The sequence below is a fragment of the Manis javanica genome, chromosome 5 (genome assembly GCF_040802235.1).
Source record: "Manis javanica isolate MJ-LG chromosome 5, MJ_LKY, whole genome shotgun sequence".
NCBI classification, from domain to species: domain Eukaryota; kingdom Metazoa; phylum Chordata; class Mammalia; order Pholidota; family Manidae; genus Manis; species Manis javanica.
In genome coordinates this window covers 42,587,243-42,602,207 of record NC_133160.1, presented here as the reverse complement: position 1 = coordinate 42,602,207, position 14,965 = coordinate 42,587,243, and the positions used below count along the sequence as shown (strand labels likewise).

Here is a 14,965-nt window from a genome sequence, read left to right as displayed (position 1 = left end):
TGTGTAAATATTGTGCTTCCAGCAAATAGGACTCAAACAGTATGGAAGCATGGAAGGTGAAAATTGAAAGTCTTTTCTTTCTACTCCTTCCCTTTCACCACCCACTTCACATGGGAAGCCTGGAGATACTCCTCACCCTGGCTCATACAGGGGGCCTGCGGTGCACGCAGCTTTGGAACTTGCTTTCTTTGCTGGAGTACTGGTGACATCTCTCACACAGCACCCACAAGGCTGCTGCTCTCAGCCACGTCACACTCCTTCACATGAATGTATTGGAATTTATTTAAGGGACATTAAGTAGTATGCAGATGTTTTTGCTGCTAAAATTAGTGCTGCCATGATGTAGGCATATTGTCGTATGAGTATATCTGTAAATCCCTAGGTATGTAATTGCTAAGTCAAAAAGGAGGTATACTTTTAATTTAGGAAGGCAGTGCTACACAGCTTTTCAAAGATGTTTCATGACTTCCCATCCTTGCAGAGCAATGAGGGCCCACATGAGTGTTCTCCAGTGCCTTCCATCTGATCCATGGCTCATGTGGTACTGCAGAATCGTGGATGATGCTAGGGAAGCATTAGAAACCCAGATGTGGAAAACACTTGCTTACAAAACAAAAAGCACAGATTCTTTTCTCAATGTTGGAGAAGAGGGGATTCATGGAATTGTAGAGAAGTATTTGCAGGAGTATTTGCAGCACTGTGCAGGCCTCATTCCCTGGTTGTTACAGTGGCACTTGTGCATGGTGTTTATTAGGAAAGCCACGTTTCTCTCACAGGAAGTGTGTGTACGTGGTGGTGGGTTTTTTTTAAATTTATTTTTGTCCTCAGATTTAGTCTCTGCAGACATAATGAGGCCAGCCTGCCTCCCCTGCACCCCACATGTGCTAATGGCAATGTTAATGTTACACCTTCAAGAGAGCTGTTCTGTTCCAGCACCTGGAAGTGAGCCCAGATTAATACTGTTAGGGCTTGGGCCCTGGGCAAACCAAAGGCTTAGACTTGGGAAGCACAGGATGTGCGTTCTGGAAACTCCACATTCTTCATGGGCTCTAGAACATCAAGCTTCCACTGGGGCTTGGTTTCCACAATGTGGTGGCTGAGTGAGGCTGAGACAAGGTGGGTGTTCCAGGCATGGTCCTTCTTTCTTGGACTGGCTTGATGCTGATCCCCCTTGTCCACCTGCAGACATAGGCTGTTACTCCAGGGCCAGAAGGCCATCACTTCAGGGCCCAGGAGAGCCCAGCCAGCCTCAGGAAGTAGAAAACCTCTCAGACATGGGCATTTGTCACCCTGCTGTGACTTTACCTAAGTCAACATGGGAGAAAGGCTGTCTCTGCAGGGAAGAATTGGGTAAATTTTGGTATCTCCCTTTCACCTTTCTGCATCTTCCAGTTTTTCTGTAACATGTTATTTTTTAAATGGAAAAAACAATAAAAACTATTGTTGAGAGTCAAATAAATAGGCCCACACTGTACCAAAGCAGAACTCCTGTCATCTTGGGTGCTGTGAGGCAGCCCAGCCCTGACCATAGGTCCCCTGAGTGTCATCTGAGCAGCAGAGAGGAGTCCTTGCTCTTTCGTGGGGGCTAGGTTGAGGAAAGAAAGCGGCCAGTTCTCAGTCTGTCCCAGCCCCTGGGCACCTAGTAAATAGTCATGAACTGAGATGAGATGGGAGGTTCAAGGTGGTTCCAACTATGAGCCTGGCAGCATCTTGGGCCCTTCAGCTCCATGCTGTGCTGCAGGGTTGCCTCTGCCTCTGCCAGAGCAGCAGAGCAGGTGGAAATGCACAAATTGGAGCATGTTCTGTAGGGGTAGTGGTCCCCAGAGGTCAGAGGATATGGGGAAAGATTTTCAGACCCAGCAGGAAGGCTACTCAGGGTACCTGAGTGTAGCAGGGGTAATGACTTGTAGCAGGTGACTTGGTAGTAACATCCTTTCCTCCTGCATGTCCTGTCTCTGGCCTTCATGCACTGTGTGCTTGCTATGTCCTAGCCTGGTGTTCTGTCACCACCAGGAACGTGACACCATTGTTCTCCTCAACCAGATTTTTGGTTAGGTGTGTGGTTTATGAAGCTCTTTTCTGTGCATTTACCCCCAGCGTTCTGTAGATGGATTCATAGTTTTTACCTGTTTTGAGATTTCCCAGGAGTCACACAGCCAGCAAATAGCAGCAGGAACCTGAGCCTTGAGCCTTGGGCCCAGGCACCGTCAGCAGCGCTCTTCACCCACTTATGGGCTGAAGTGCACAGACGTGTGTGTACTGAGATTGAGGTTGCTGTTCTTTCTTTTGAACTGCAGCTCTGAAGAATCTCTGTGGAGCTTTTGAGCCTTTGTTCACTTTCTATGCAAGTTCTTCAAACCCAACTTTTCTGTTTCTTCTTTTTAAAAGAACCAAGCCATCCCCTAGGGAAGCAAGCCAACTCCCAGGGTGGCACTACCACGTCCTAGAGAGGCCGCCAGAGGATGTCCATTCAGAGCTCTCCATCCTGTCTCCCTGAAACGTGGCACTATGGCTCCAGTTGCTGCCCTTAGGCAGCTGAGGTCAGGAAGCCCATAGTTTGGCGCTTCTTGTCTTTTCCTGCAGGCATTAGGTAACTGCTTGTCACCTGAGGGGTGCTCTCCTCAGACCAGCCTGTGTACCATAGGAAGCCCGAGGAAGGATCTAGCCCAGAGGTCCCCCAGAGGTTGTCTTTCTTTAAGAACCATTATGATTTGTGTATGTTTTCAGATAAAAATTGTATTAAAATTTGGGGGTGAAATCTCTAAGCATAATGAGAAAAACAGTCATTCGGACTACAGAATTTTTAAGTTGCTTGAGACATCATTAAATGCTCCACTTCCCAGTTTGTTAACAGATTACTTTTTTCTCCAACCAAAGGAAGAGGCCTAATTCAAAGGCCCCAATTAGGGTTTCTCCTGCCATTGTTTGCCCATTGTTCTGGTACACTTAAAGCATCAAATGTTAGTGTCCATGGCAGTTAGGGCTCAGGTGGAGCCCCCGTCAGGGGCCTATATCTGATCAGAAGGCAGTGCAGCCTCAGGGCAGCACTGGGCTTCACAGCCAAGCTAGGCCTGGAGTGGCTGTGTGCATGCTGCTCCAACCCACCTCTGTCGTGGTGTGGAGGGGCAATGGTGTAGACAGAGGGTGCTGCAGCCAGGCTTCCGACGCATTTGGTAGGCCTTTCATTGAGGGCCTCAGCAGGGCCACTTACCCGCAAGCTCAGGAGGACCCCTGTGGCTACCATCCACAGATGTGCAGCTAGTGGGGAGGCCAGTGATAACCCTGGCCCGGTTCCTCGTCTCTAGGGGTGGGAGTACCAGCCGGCTTCACTGAGTTGGGGTGACATGCTCTGGACTTAGGGTCAGCAGGAGTCGGGGGCTTGCCTTCCACTCTAAATCTGGTGATTGCTTGTGTGGCCCTGGCTTCATGGAGGTGTGGAGGGGCCTTCAAGCTGAGTTTGGCTCAGGTGATTGGGGATGTCAGGGCCTGAAAGGTTCCCTAAGGTTGGGGTCTGGCTGCACTGTTGTGGCACCTGCACAGGGTCCAGAGGCAGCAGCCATGCAGCCTGTGTCTGTGTTTAAGGCAGAGGCCTGGGAACTGGTCTGGCCATTCCCTGAGGAAAGACATTCCCAGAGAGTGTCTCTGCCATTGGAGTTCTCCCCCAGCCCCCATGGCAGGCTCTGCTGTCAGTCCCTGGGTTGACATCTGGATCGCTGTCCCTCAACTTAGCTTTTTGACTGCCCTTGGCCCTGGATCTTCCCTGATCTAACTCCAGCCTTGTCCCCATGCGTGTTTTGAAATAACTTTTCCCAGATGCACATCTTGCTCCTTTCTAGGCATTGCTCCTTGCCTACAGGATAAAATCTGGATCTCTGGGATCTGTGAAGACTTGAACCTCCTCTGGTCTCGCTTTCCTGTACTCTACCAAGGTCCCTGTGAGCCTTAGTGCCTGTCCTTGCTGCTCCCGTTCCTTAAATACCTTTCCTTCCCTGAGCCTTTGGCCTCTCTTCCCAGTGGCTCAGGCATCCCCTGTTCTGAAAGCCTTTCCTGACCTTGCTGCCAGGGTTGCTCCCTTGGCGGTACACAGGTTCCCCATGTGTGGCTGTGCTCTGTGGTCGCCATGTGGCCTGTCTCCTCTCCCTCTTAGCTGGCAGTTTCACCTCTAACTTACCTTTCTGAGCCAAGCATTTTGCAGACTGCCAGCTACACAGTAGGTGCACACTTTTTGTCTGAAGACCCCCTGGACCTGTTGGCTCTGGGCAGGGTTCCCAGGTATCTGCAGCAACAGTTGAAGTTGAGGTGGAGCTATTTGATGTCCCAGGGCCATGGTGACAGTCCCTCTCCCCACCCCTCCGCCTCTCATTGCATAGCTGGTGGAGCACATGGGAGCAGTACCACCACCTTTGCTGTTGGTTGAGTAAACTGGGCAGGAGCAGTACAGGAGCATTCCAGTAGTGGGACACTGGGGGTGCTGCTGCTGAAACAGCACTGGGCTGCAGAGTCCCATTGGAGATCCTGGTAATTATGTGGGCAGAGAGAAGATTCTCCTCAAAGGACCTCACAGTTGACAAAGAGAAAGAGACTCCTAAGTGCCTTTTTGTAAGACAAGTTTAATTTTAGGTGATTAAGCCTCCCAGCACAGTCACAAAAGGGAGTGTAGTGTTGGAATTTGAAGTGTTAATGCTCCGAGCCCTGCATACCTCATGACTGAGAGCCCAGGGAGGCAGAGGGCCTCTTGCCTGCCTAAGCATGCTGTCCCTTAGCCTTGGTGAGGGAGGACAGTAGTGCGAGGCAGGAGCCAGAGGGCCTGGGCCATGGTGCTCTCTCCTCAGAGGGCTGGCTCCTGGGCACCACCTCTGCATTGGCACCATTACGCTGGGAGTAGGAGAAAGGCCGGAGTTGCTTCACCCACTCAGAGCTCCTCCCTAGGTCTGTTCAGAGAGGTGTCAGGGCCTGGGATTCTCCTGTGACTGGGGCTCAATGGTGGCCCTGTTGATTGATTGTGCGTGCTTCACCCTATGCCAGGCATTGCTCCAAGACACTGCAACTTAGTCTTTGTGGCACGGCTGGGAGAGAGGACCAGTTGTTACCCCCATTTCACAGATGAGAGAATGAGGTGAAGGCGGCAAAGCTACTTGCCCTGGGACGCACAGGCGGGAAGGAGCTGAGCTGAATCCAAGGGCAGAGGTGACCTGCAGACTGGACCTGCCCCACAGATGTATTTGTTCAGCCCTACAGTGGTTTTATTTATTTTTCACTGAGTTAGCTGGCAGCGCTAAAGGTTAGGAGATGGCACATAAAAATCTCATTTCCAGCTCTCCTCAGCAAGCCTGCTGTTCTGTAGGTTCTGGCCTAGACCACAGCAGAGCTGTCACCTGGAGGTGAAAGACATGTCCAAGGCTGCCCTGCTCAGGAGAAGCTGTGCTGTGAGCCCAGGCCTCTCCAGTTTCTTTAGGGCCAGGCCCTTGCCAGAAGGGTCAGGATCACTGCCAGCCGTAGGATACTGGCCCTGCCTTGCCACCTATCCCTGTCCTGCTGCCCCCTACCTTCCCCAGGGCTCCCTGCCGACTGTTCCTGGTCTCAGGCTCCCCAGGGTGGGCCAAATGCTGGCTGCAGGAGCTGATTTCACTGCACTTCACTGCCACGTGGTCTTGGTAAGATCTGTTGTTTAACAGATTAGATGTTGAGTCTTTGACAACTTTATTTCAGTGCCTTAAGATTTTGTAATACCAAGGATTACTTCTAGTCTGTGAGTATTTGCTGGAGACCCACATGGTGTTCTGGCACGTGTTAGCCCTTACCAGTGCAGTATTTGTTGATGGAGTCGGTGTGTCCTCCTCCCAGGAACGGGTGCCTCGTCAGAGGTAAGCTGCCACTGCTCTGAGCCTGACTCATGCAGAGGTCCAGAACTTAGTTACTACTTCAAGCGCTTTTCTTTTTATTGTTGAGTTTTACCTGCCCAGACGTGGGGAGAATAGAAACAGCACCATTCTAACCTGGAAGACTTAGTGAAAAAATATAGTTATGGCTCTCTAAAAATAATTGAAAAGATAGTGTTTGAGCATGGAGAAGGCCGTGGCAGTTTCTGTGGGGAGTGTAGGAGGTGGGCAGCGTAGAGTTAAGTTTTGCTCAACATAGCATTAGATTGTTTCATTTAGTGTTCATTACTTTGTTCACTAAAATGTCTAATAAAATTTCATATAATTACATTAGAAAGTTTTAATAAGGGTATATTAGAATGACACTCTCACAGAGTGGTACTGGGAAGTTTTGAGGACAGAGCCTCTGGGGTCTGTTCTCCAGCCCTCTAGGAGGGGACACATAATTGCCCAGAATGCCAGGATGATGCCTGTGAAGGAAACATCGCATAGTGAGGTGTGGCTGTGTTATCCAGGTGTGGTGCAGTGGTGGCCCTGGGGGCCCTGTAGGGTGGTCTTCAGGGAGAGCATTCAAGGGAGGGCTGAGCCCCCATCACTCTTGGACCCCTGCGGGACAGGGGCTGCCAGGACTTGAGCAGGGAACTTTGGGGGTCTCCATGGCTGGAAAGAAGGGACCAACCTGTCTAGTAGAAATACAGCATGAGCCACACATATGAGCCACGTGTGTAATTTAAACTTTCCTAGTAGCCCCATTAAAAAAGGCAAACAGTAAACAAATAGAATTAATTTTAATGATATATTTTATTTAACACAGCTTACCCAAATTAGCATTTCAACATGCAATCAATTAAATTATTACAGGTATTTTATTTTTCATTTCATATCAAGTCTTCATCGTGGTGTGTGCTTCCACGTGTAGTGCACCTCCATTCACACTAGCCACATTTCTCGCACCCAGTGGTCGCACGTGGCTGGTGGCCAACACAGGAGCAGACTGGGTCAGGAAGGGAAAGCATCGCAGTGATCAGCTTCAGAGAGGCCATCCTGTCTTGTCACACTCCAGCAGAGTCTCTGAAGTGAGTGGGCCTCCCTCTTCTGGGAGACACTGACAGTAAACATCTGTCTATAGGCTGAGGGGGAAAGCAGGAAGCCCATAAGCCAACATGCTAACACTGGGGTTTTCTTCCAATAGTGAACTTGAGAGCTTGGCTTCGCTGTATTCAGGATTTTAAGTGTATATAAATTTACCATTAAAATTATGTATGTATTTCAGTGTCAACAAAGAAGGTTGAAGGTCCCCCCCAATTTTTGTTTCACCCTTGAGCTCTTAGGCCTTAATGTCAACATGGTTATTTTTAATCTCCTGAGCTTCACCAAGGTGAGATGTTCTAAAATGAAGGAGCTCATAGCAACCAGCTCACCCACACACCACATTCCCTTTATTAAGGTATCGTGCTAAATGCTTTGACTTGTGATGAAAATATTGTGACTAGAAGTGAAAATACTGTGACAAGCCAGAGAATTTAGGGTTGCTATGGAAACCTTCCCCAGTTGTCATCTTCAGTGGGGTGGGCTTAACTGAAGGTGCTGCTGTAGAACAGCCTTCTCTCTTTGTCCAACTCATTTGGCCTGTCGTCCAGCTGTTGGGCAGACTGGGGCCTCAACATGAGGAACTGTGCAGGCATTTAAGGTGGGGCATCTCAGTTCTCCTTTTCTTGCCTTCAAGGCCACCTGAGGGCCAGTGATGAGAGGGCAATGTATATGTGGAGGGTGCATCAGTAGTGCTTTGGAACACTGACCTCCAGGAAGTGTGATGGACTGACAAATGGACAGTTCTGGAAGAACCCAGCCTCACCTTCCTCTTCCAAAACCTGCTGCACACTCATCCAGGGAGAGGTGGAAGTAGGGTCTGAGCCTGAGTATAGGAAGCAGCCTCCTTTCCCCTGGGACCACAGAGAAGCAGCCTTGGAGCCACGGGCCTTTTGCTTCCGTCCCTCTCTCATGACTGTGGGGATGCAGGGGGGGCATTCTGTGTTTATGGGGAATGATGGGCTCATTGGTCAGTCAGATGCCACAGGGCTTGGTCATGGCAGGAGGTGAACCTTGTTGGGCCCTGCAGGGTGAGAGGTGGACCACATGGTCCGCTGGAAAAAGAAGGAAGGAAAAGTATCTTTGGGAACAGTATGCTTTGCTTAATTCTGCTCATTTTGATGATAAATAGTGGGGATTTCCAAGCCAGGAAAACTCAGCCTTTACTTGAAGACCTTCTCTTCTGGTGTCTTGGGCACTGTGACTTGGGAGGCTTGTACAGCCCTGCAGTTCCATCTGTTTCTCAGTGCTCTGAGAGAGTCCAGATACCCAGGGCAGGCTCACCATGCAGCCTGCAGAGCCTGGGCAGCTGGGCAGAGCCCTTGGCTCTGATGGCCCTGCTGCTTCAGGCTGTGATGAGTTTACTTGCTGGTGTCTGTAAGTCCCCTTCCCTCTTCCTGCACAGGGCCCCTGGACTCCGACAGCCCTCTCTGCCTTCCCTACAAGACCCTGGTCTCCACTGTTGGAAGCATGGTGTTCAATGATGGTGAGGCCCAGCGCCTCATTGAGATCCTATCGGAGAAAGCTGGCATCATTCAGGACACCTGGCATAAGGTGGGCCCACCCTCCTCCCTCTCCCTCTCAGAGGCCAGCGGGTTGCAGGGGTACCTGGTCTTGGGGCCCCAGCCTCCCCTGAGTGATGCCTATGAAGGCTGGTCACACCTGGCTTGCTATGCTGCAGTGTTCATGAAACAGCCTTTCTTGAGGGAAAACTCTGCAGCCCCTTCCCATATGCAGGCTGCACAAATCACCCTGCAAGTGCCTTGGCTTCTGCCACAGCCCTGCCAGAGCCCCACACCCAAAACTGGAAGGCTGTTAAGAGCCAGGACAGAGCTCTATGTTACAGGAGGTCTGGTGGATGACCACTCCTCCTCCAAGGAGGAAGCTGGAGTGCAGATCAGGTCACTGTCCCCACAGCCTCCACACGTCAGCCAGTAGCCTGCATTCTGCACATGGTTTCTGAGAGGTGGGTGTCAAGCATGAAGCAGTGGCCATGAGAGGTACCCCTCAGTGGGGCAGGCAGACACCCTGGGTACCATCCACCCTAGTTAGTGGAAAACACTGTGCTCCTAAAACCTACCCTGCTGATCCAAAGCTTTTGGCCCAGGCAGCTCCTACACATGCCGGGTGGATTGGGTGGCTGAGGCGGGGCACCTTTCCCTCAGAGGTGTCTGGAGTTGGAATGAAGCCCACTCATCTTGCAGCCCTGCTCCCTCTTTAGCAGGCTGCTGCTCTGGTTGTGGGTCAGGGTCTCACTGTTGGGGGTGGGGCACAAACAAATTGTCTCTCCGTCCCCTTTGTTAACGCAGCTCTGTGGGCATTTCTAGGCCACTCAGAAGGGCGACCCTGTGGCAGTTCTGAAACGCCAGCTGGAAGAGAAGGAAAAGCTGCTGGCCACAGAGCAGGAGGATGCGGTCGCTGCCAAGAGCAAACTGAGGGAGCTCAACAAGGTACAGGCACAGCCTGTGCTGCCCCCAGGCTGTGGGGTCCTGGGTTCGGCTCCTCAGCCTGAGGCACTCCAAGACTGCAGGAGTGCGGGAGCCTGCTGGCCGTTAGCATCCCACAAGGACCCCTCAGGGGACTGTAGAGAGTGGGGATGTTATGAGGGAGTTAGGGCCCTCCATCTGCAGTGGGGCTGTACAGAATGTCACTGGCAACCCCACAGTGAGGGCCACCTTTTATCCACCCTGGAAGGAGACCAGACACAACTGTCCAAGGTTGTTTTCTTGATAATTGTAGCAAAAACTGGCGGGGAGGGCATGAAGGGGCTGCTTTTCTCCCTTTTCTGCATCTGTGGTGCAACTCTGCAGGGAACGCCTGGCTCCTTACTACCGGCTGATGACTGGCATGGAGCGTTTGTGTCAGTTAGGAGCAGTCAGTGATGCGTCAATGCTGCCATGAGGGGCGGGATGTCCCTCAGGGGGAGTCAGGACATGTGGCACCACAGCCAGAACTCACTGGGTTTCTCCCTTACCTCCTGAGGAGTAAGTCTTGGTTGTCCCAGCCCCCGGGCAGGTCACACCCAGTTTAGAAGCTGTCTTTTCCCAGCAGAATGCTGCAGGCCGCTCCGGCCCTCTCCCTGTTCACCCGCCTCCTGCATCCGGGCATGGGTGCAGGGAGATGGCCCAGGCTTGGGAATAATCCCACACCCTGTGGGAAGTCTGACTGGGCATTCGGCCAGGGCCTTCCCCACGCCCGACTGCATCCCCCTGGGCTCTAAGTGTCGGCCTGGTCCTGTCAGGGCCTCTTTAGGCCCTGCCACCAGCTCCTATACTCAAGTCTACTCCCCACATGCCTCATCCTTCATTGCATCCTCTGGGCCTCTCTGCCTGCCCTTCCATTAGCCTCAACTGCCCTTCACTGCTTGGCTGGCTGGAAATTCGCTCCTTATCCTTAAAGACTCAGTTTGATTTCCCTCCCTCAAGGACCCTTTTGTAGCTGCCATTTTCCTGTCCCAGAACAGAGGTCATCACTACAGTTATGTGTCATCATATCTGTCCCCTGTGACTCTGGTCGCCTTACTTGGCTCAGCCTAGCAGGCCACCTGTTGGCAAGTGAACACTGAGGCCAGCACACAGCGAAGAGGAGGCCTCTGATGGTTTGTGCATGGCCACTTTTCCTTCCTGTACCCTGGAGTCCATGGACACTGGGTCCCTGCATTTCTCTGTTGAGATTTCTGGGCATAGCTAGCATGTTACTGCATTCTTGTGTCACGTTTAGCCCAGCACTATTGAGGAAAGCTATATGAGAAACTAGATTACTCAGAATGTGGAAGTTCTTTTATCTTAACCTCCTGCAAGAGAGAGAGAGATAGGATCCGCGTTCATGTTCTAGTTCCTTCCACATTGCTTTCTTTGTCCTTGTAGAGAAGTTTTTGTAGTTGGAGAAGAGGGTTTTGGTGAATGATTTTTCTTGTGGGCTGTGACTGATCTGGATGCAGAGAAAACATGGGGGTTGTCTATCGATCCATGTCTCCCAAATGAGCAAAGTCCCAGCAGAGCTGGGTTTAAGGACTGTGTCAGGCACCAGCTGCAGGAGGAACATCCTTGGGCCCCTGACACCCCTGTTCTGGCTTGTGCATGTCTTCAGGGCCTTGTGTGTGGGGGTGAGGAACCACACATGGCTCTGGTACAGCTCTTCTGGAAAACCGTCTTTCCAGCTGTCATCTTCTCATGCACCAGGGGCCTTGTGCCTGGGGCCTGAGGTGGCACCTTGGACTAGTCCCCATCCTGTAGTTCACTCAGGCCTGGGAGATGGGGCTTGAAGCCGTCAAGGAGACCCTCAGGGTAAGCACGGTTGCAGAGGTGGTTGGGAGGTGTTCTGTTGGCAGGCCTCTTTGGTGGGAGCCACCTCCTGTCCCTGCTGCAGCTGCCTCAGGAGCTCACACAGCACAGGGCCCATGCCACCTAGGGAGCAGAGCACCAGTTCTGAGCTGGTAGTGCTGGCTCCTTGCCCAGCACAGTCAAAGAAAACTGGGCTCCAGTTGGAGCCACTCCCCCACCACCAGGCATGCCTTTCAAGAAAATAAATCTGACCCTTGCAACTGAATTAAGAATTTGACAGGCAGGAAGAATCCTGGGATTCTGTGGTCTTGTGAGAAAAAGAAGCCAGAACCAAACAAATGCCCTGAGGAGAAGCTGGCTTTTCTCTGCTCTTTAAAAAAAGCCCAGCAGCGAGAGAAAGGGAAATCCCATTGAATTCTGGTGGCTTTGGGACCATGTGTCCCCAGGAAATTGAGACCTTTATATCCTGAGCCTGGTAGAGGCTCAGAAGTACCGGAGGCCTGCCCAGGTGGGGAAGGCTGTCCCCAGAGAGATGCTCAGTGCCAGCCTCTGAGTGTCTGTGTGGTGAGCAGAGGCGGCAGAGGACAGTTCACGTGTGGCTGCACTGCTGGCTGCCACTGTGGCCAGGGGCGCAGTTGGGCCTTTCTGAATTTTGCTTTCTTCTTCAGAGACGAGCCCATGTACTTCAGGGGGCTCTCATCTGGGAGACCCAGTGGAGATGGGCTTCCCACATTGCTGGTGTGGGGATGCCTGCAGGTCATCCCTGCCACGGCAGTTCTGCAGGTGGGGAATGTGTCAGAGGAAGCGGGTGGACCCGAATCCCCATGAAGTTGCCCTCTCCTGCTTCCTAGAGGTGCCCAAGCACCTCACCATTGCTCCCCCTTGCTAGAATCTTTGTGAGCTCTCACGGTCCCAGGTTCCAGCCCACTCCTGCGACTTAGAGCTGCTCTGCAGCCTTGGATGTCATGTCCTTCCATGGCTCAGTGAGCTCAGCTTTAAAATGGGGAATGAGACTTGTGCTTGTCCCCAAGCCGGCATGCAGTGGTAGCCACCCTCCCATTTCTGCAGATAATCAATAATGCGTTTAGCATAGATCTTGTGCTCCTGTGGGCTCGCTGCCTGGGTGGAGCCAGGAAGATGACTGCCTTTAAGAAGTGGGCCCAATGGGTCCCAGGTGGTTGCAGGGAACACCAGAGCAGCTCTGGCACCCAGTGGCCACCCCCTTAGCCCAGCCCCTCCCTGGCCTCAGTATGGTGCCATCTCAGGTAGGAGGGGACTCTGGTCCTTTGGGATGGACCTCCCAGCCAAGGGAATAGGGGGATTTCCATTTCCCCTTCTCTGGTCTGCTGCTCAGGACAGGGAAGGGACAGGACCTTGATTCTTATGGGACATTGGTCACCCAGGCCATCTGGGCCCATACCATGTAGTTGCCAGTCTGGCTGGAGGCCGACAGGATAGGGAGCAGTATTCCCACCCAAGAGCCTGTTGCATCAACCCTTCCTTGAATTGTCACCGCCTGCTTCCCTGTGGCTTCTGCCCATTGCCATTCTTTCAGGAATGACACAGACCCCAGCCAGTCCCTCTCCCTTGACCACCCCTTCGCCACCTACGCTCTGCCCCCTGCCTGAGGCTCTGGGTCCCCAGGCTCAGCATCCCATGTTCATCATGGGCATCTGACACTGACAAGAGCAGATGTTCACTGGGCTGGGGTGGAGGACCTAGCATCTGCCTAGAGACACAGGCCCTCTAGGAGTGGGGCTGACCCATCCACTATCAAGGCTGGTTGCCTTTTGATCCTGGCAAAGGCACTCATGTAGAGGTGGGCATGCCTGGGGCCCAGACACCAGGGATCATGCCTGTGTTCCTGGAGAGCCCAGAGACTGTGTTTTATGCAGCTCCTGTTGGTACCCACTGCCTCCATGGTGGACAAGGCCTGACACTGACCCCTCCACTGGTCAGGCTGGCAGGGTTTTCCAGGGATCCCTCATTGTCTCCTGCTTGTTCTCTGTGCTGCCTGGCGTGGGCCTGTCTGAGAACCTTGGAGGAAGGGTCTCCAAGCTCTGTTCTCAGGCTCTTCACAGCCCCAGGTGATGTGCTGCATTGTGATTGTTTTGGTCCCATATGATAAGCTCCGTTCCTTCTGCCCACTGCTTATCCCAGGAGCTGGCATCAGAAAAGGCCAAGGCTGCAGCTGGGGAGGCCAAGGTGAAAAAGCAGCTCATGGCCCGGGAGCAGGAGATCACAGCTGTGCAGGCTCGCATGCAGGCCAGCTACCGGGAGCATGTGAAGGAGGTACAGCAGCTGCAGGGCAAGGTAGGCAGCGGCTAGGGGTTTGATTGGTGTCGGGGGCACGTGGGCAGGACTATGGGGTGTGGGGCAGTGCTGGAGCCACCCCAGAGTGCAGGCAGAGGCTGGGGTTGTGATTGGTGGGAGTGGGAAGGCAGGGGCATCAGGGCTGGTGGGAGAGCCTGGAGCCATCCCCAGAGGGTAGGCAGCAAGCGGCTGGGGGTGTGATTGGTGTGGGGTGGGGATGGTGGTGGGCAATGGCATCGGCCGGGGGGCCTAGAGCCATCCCCAGAGGGTAGTTAAGGGTGTTTTTGGAGGGAGGGGTGGGGGGAGCTGTTCCATCAGATCAGGTGGTGTCAACTGGCCTAAAAAACAACCATGTGTGTGTTTAATGTTAGTAACCAGGAAGACATAAGACACATTTTAAAGAGCACTTCTGGAAAGCTGCCTTGTCCCAAGTGGTAGCCCTGTGTTCCATCTGCTGGGTGCCTGTGGGTCAAGTTCCCAGCCTCCGTGTGACCCTGGAGTAATGCTTTCTCTGCCTTTGTCACTCAAAGCTGGGAGGACCCCATAAAATGAGAAGCCTGAAAACTGCATGAGGCCTGTGGGGGCTGCCTGTCAAGCCTGGCCCTGTCTCCTCAAAACCAGGCTCTGCTCATTGTGGCCCGCGGCCTCCCACTGCATGCTTCAGGAGGTGCCATGGGATGGCAGAATGCAGGAAACAAGGCATCCTTGGAGTAATTGTAGGCTGTGGCCTGTGGCTGTGTGTTTGTGTCAGAAGAGTTAACGCAGTGACCTCAGAGGCAGAGTGTGTGGAGCGTCTGGGGCTCTGGGCTGAGCACTCGGCCACCTGGAGGCTGTGACACGGGAGGCAGAGGCGAGGGCAGAGGCATGTGGCTGGGGCTACTCTGAGTGCATTTTCAGGCCTGTGTTAGGGGGTCCTCCCCACCTCATGTGGAAAATGTGCTGCCCTTGGTTTTCTCTGTGGGCGGTGACCCCACTAACCTTGCTCCAAAAGTTGGCTCTCTTTGAAGGCCGAGCGGCACTCTGATGTCCCATTGACTTTTCAGATCCGGACTCTTCAGGAGCAGCTGGAAAATGGTCCCAACACACAGCTGGCCCGTCTGCAGCAGGAGAACTCGATCCTGAGGGATGCCTTGAACCAGGCCACCAGCCAGGTGGAGAGCAAGTAAGCATAGCACTCCCAGTGGGACACAACGTTGGCTCATCCTGGGGGTGCTCCAGAGCCAGAGGGCCCTCTGACCTCTCCCCACGCTATGGCACAGGCTCTAGTTTCCTGCTGGGTTGCGGGCTCTGGTGTGGCAGCCTTACAGGGCCTCCCATGGGAGTGCTCAGGGCTGGCTGTGCGAATCCACGGCCCCTTCTTTCGGACACCTTCTGACTTTCCCCTTCTTTGTCTGCTTCTGA

The 14,965-nt window shown here is 53.0% G+C and overlaps 1 protein-coding gene across 6 annotated transcripts in view; it reads left to right on the top strand.

Annotated features, from left to right (window-relative positions):
• The window catches only part of RRBP1 (ribosome binding protein 1), a 67,924-nt gene that overhangs the window by 33,857 nt on the left and 19,102 nt on the right, over nt 1-14,965 (top strand). For all 6 annotated transcript variants that reach the window (XM_037022477.2, XM_037022480.2, XM_037022478.2 and 3 more), the window contains exons 3-6: nt 8,374-8,522; nt 9,296-9,418; nt 13,412-13,564; nt 14,608-14,726. In XM_037022477.2, coding sequence (XP_036878372.2) covers nt 8,374-8,522; nt 9,296-9,418; nt 13,412-13,564; nt 14,608-14,726 — 544 coding nt within the window. The remainder of the gene's footprint in view (nt 1-8,373; nt 8,523-9,295; nt 9,419-13,411; nt 13,565-14,607; nt 14,727-14,965) is intronic.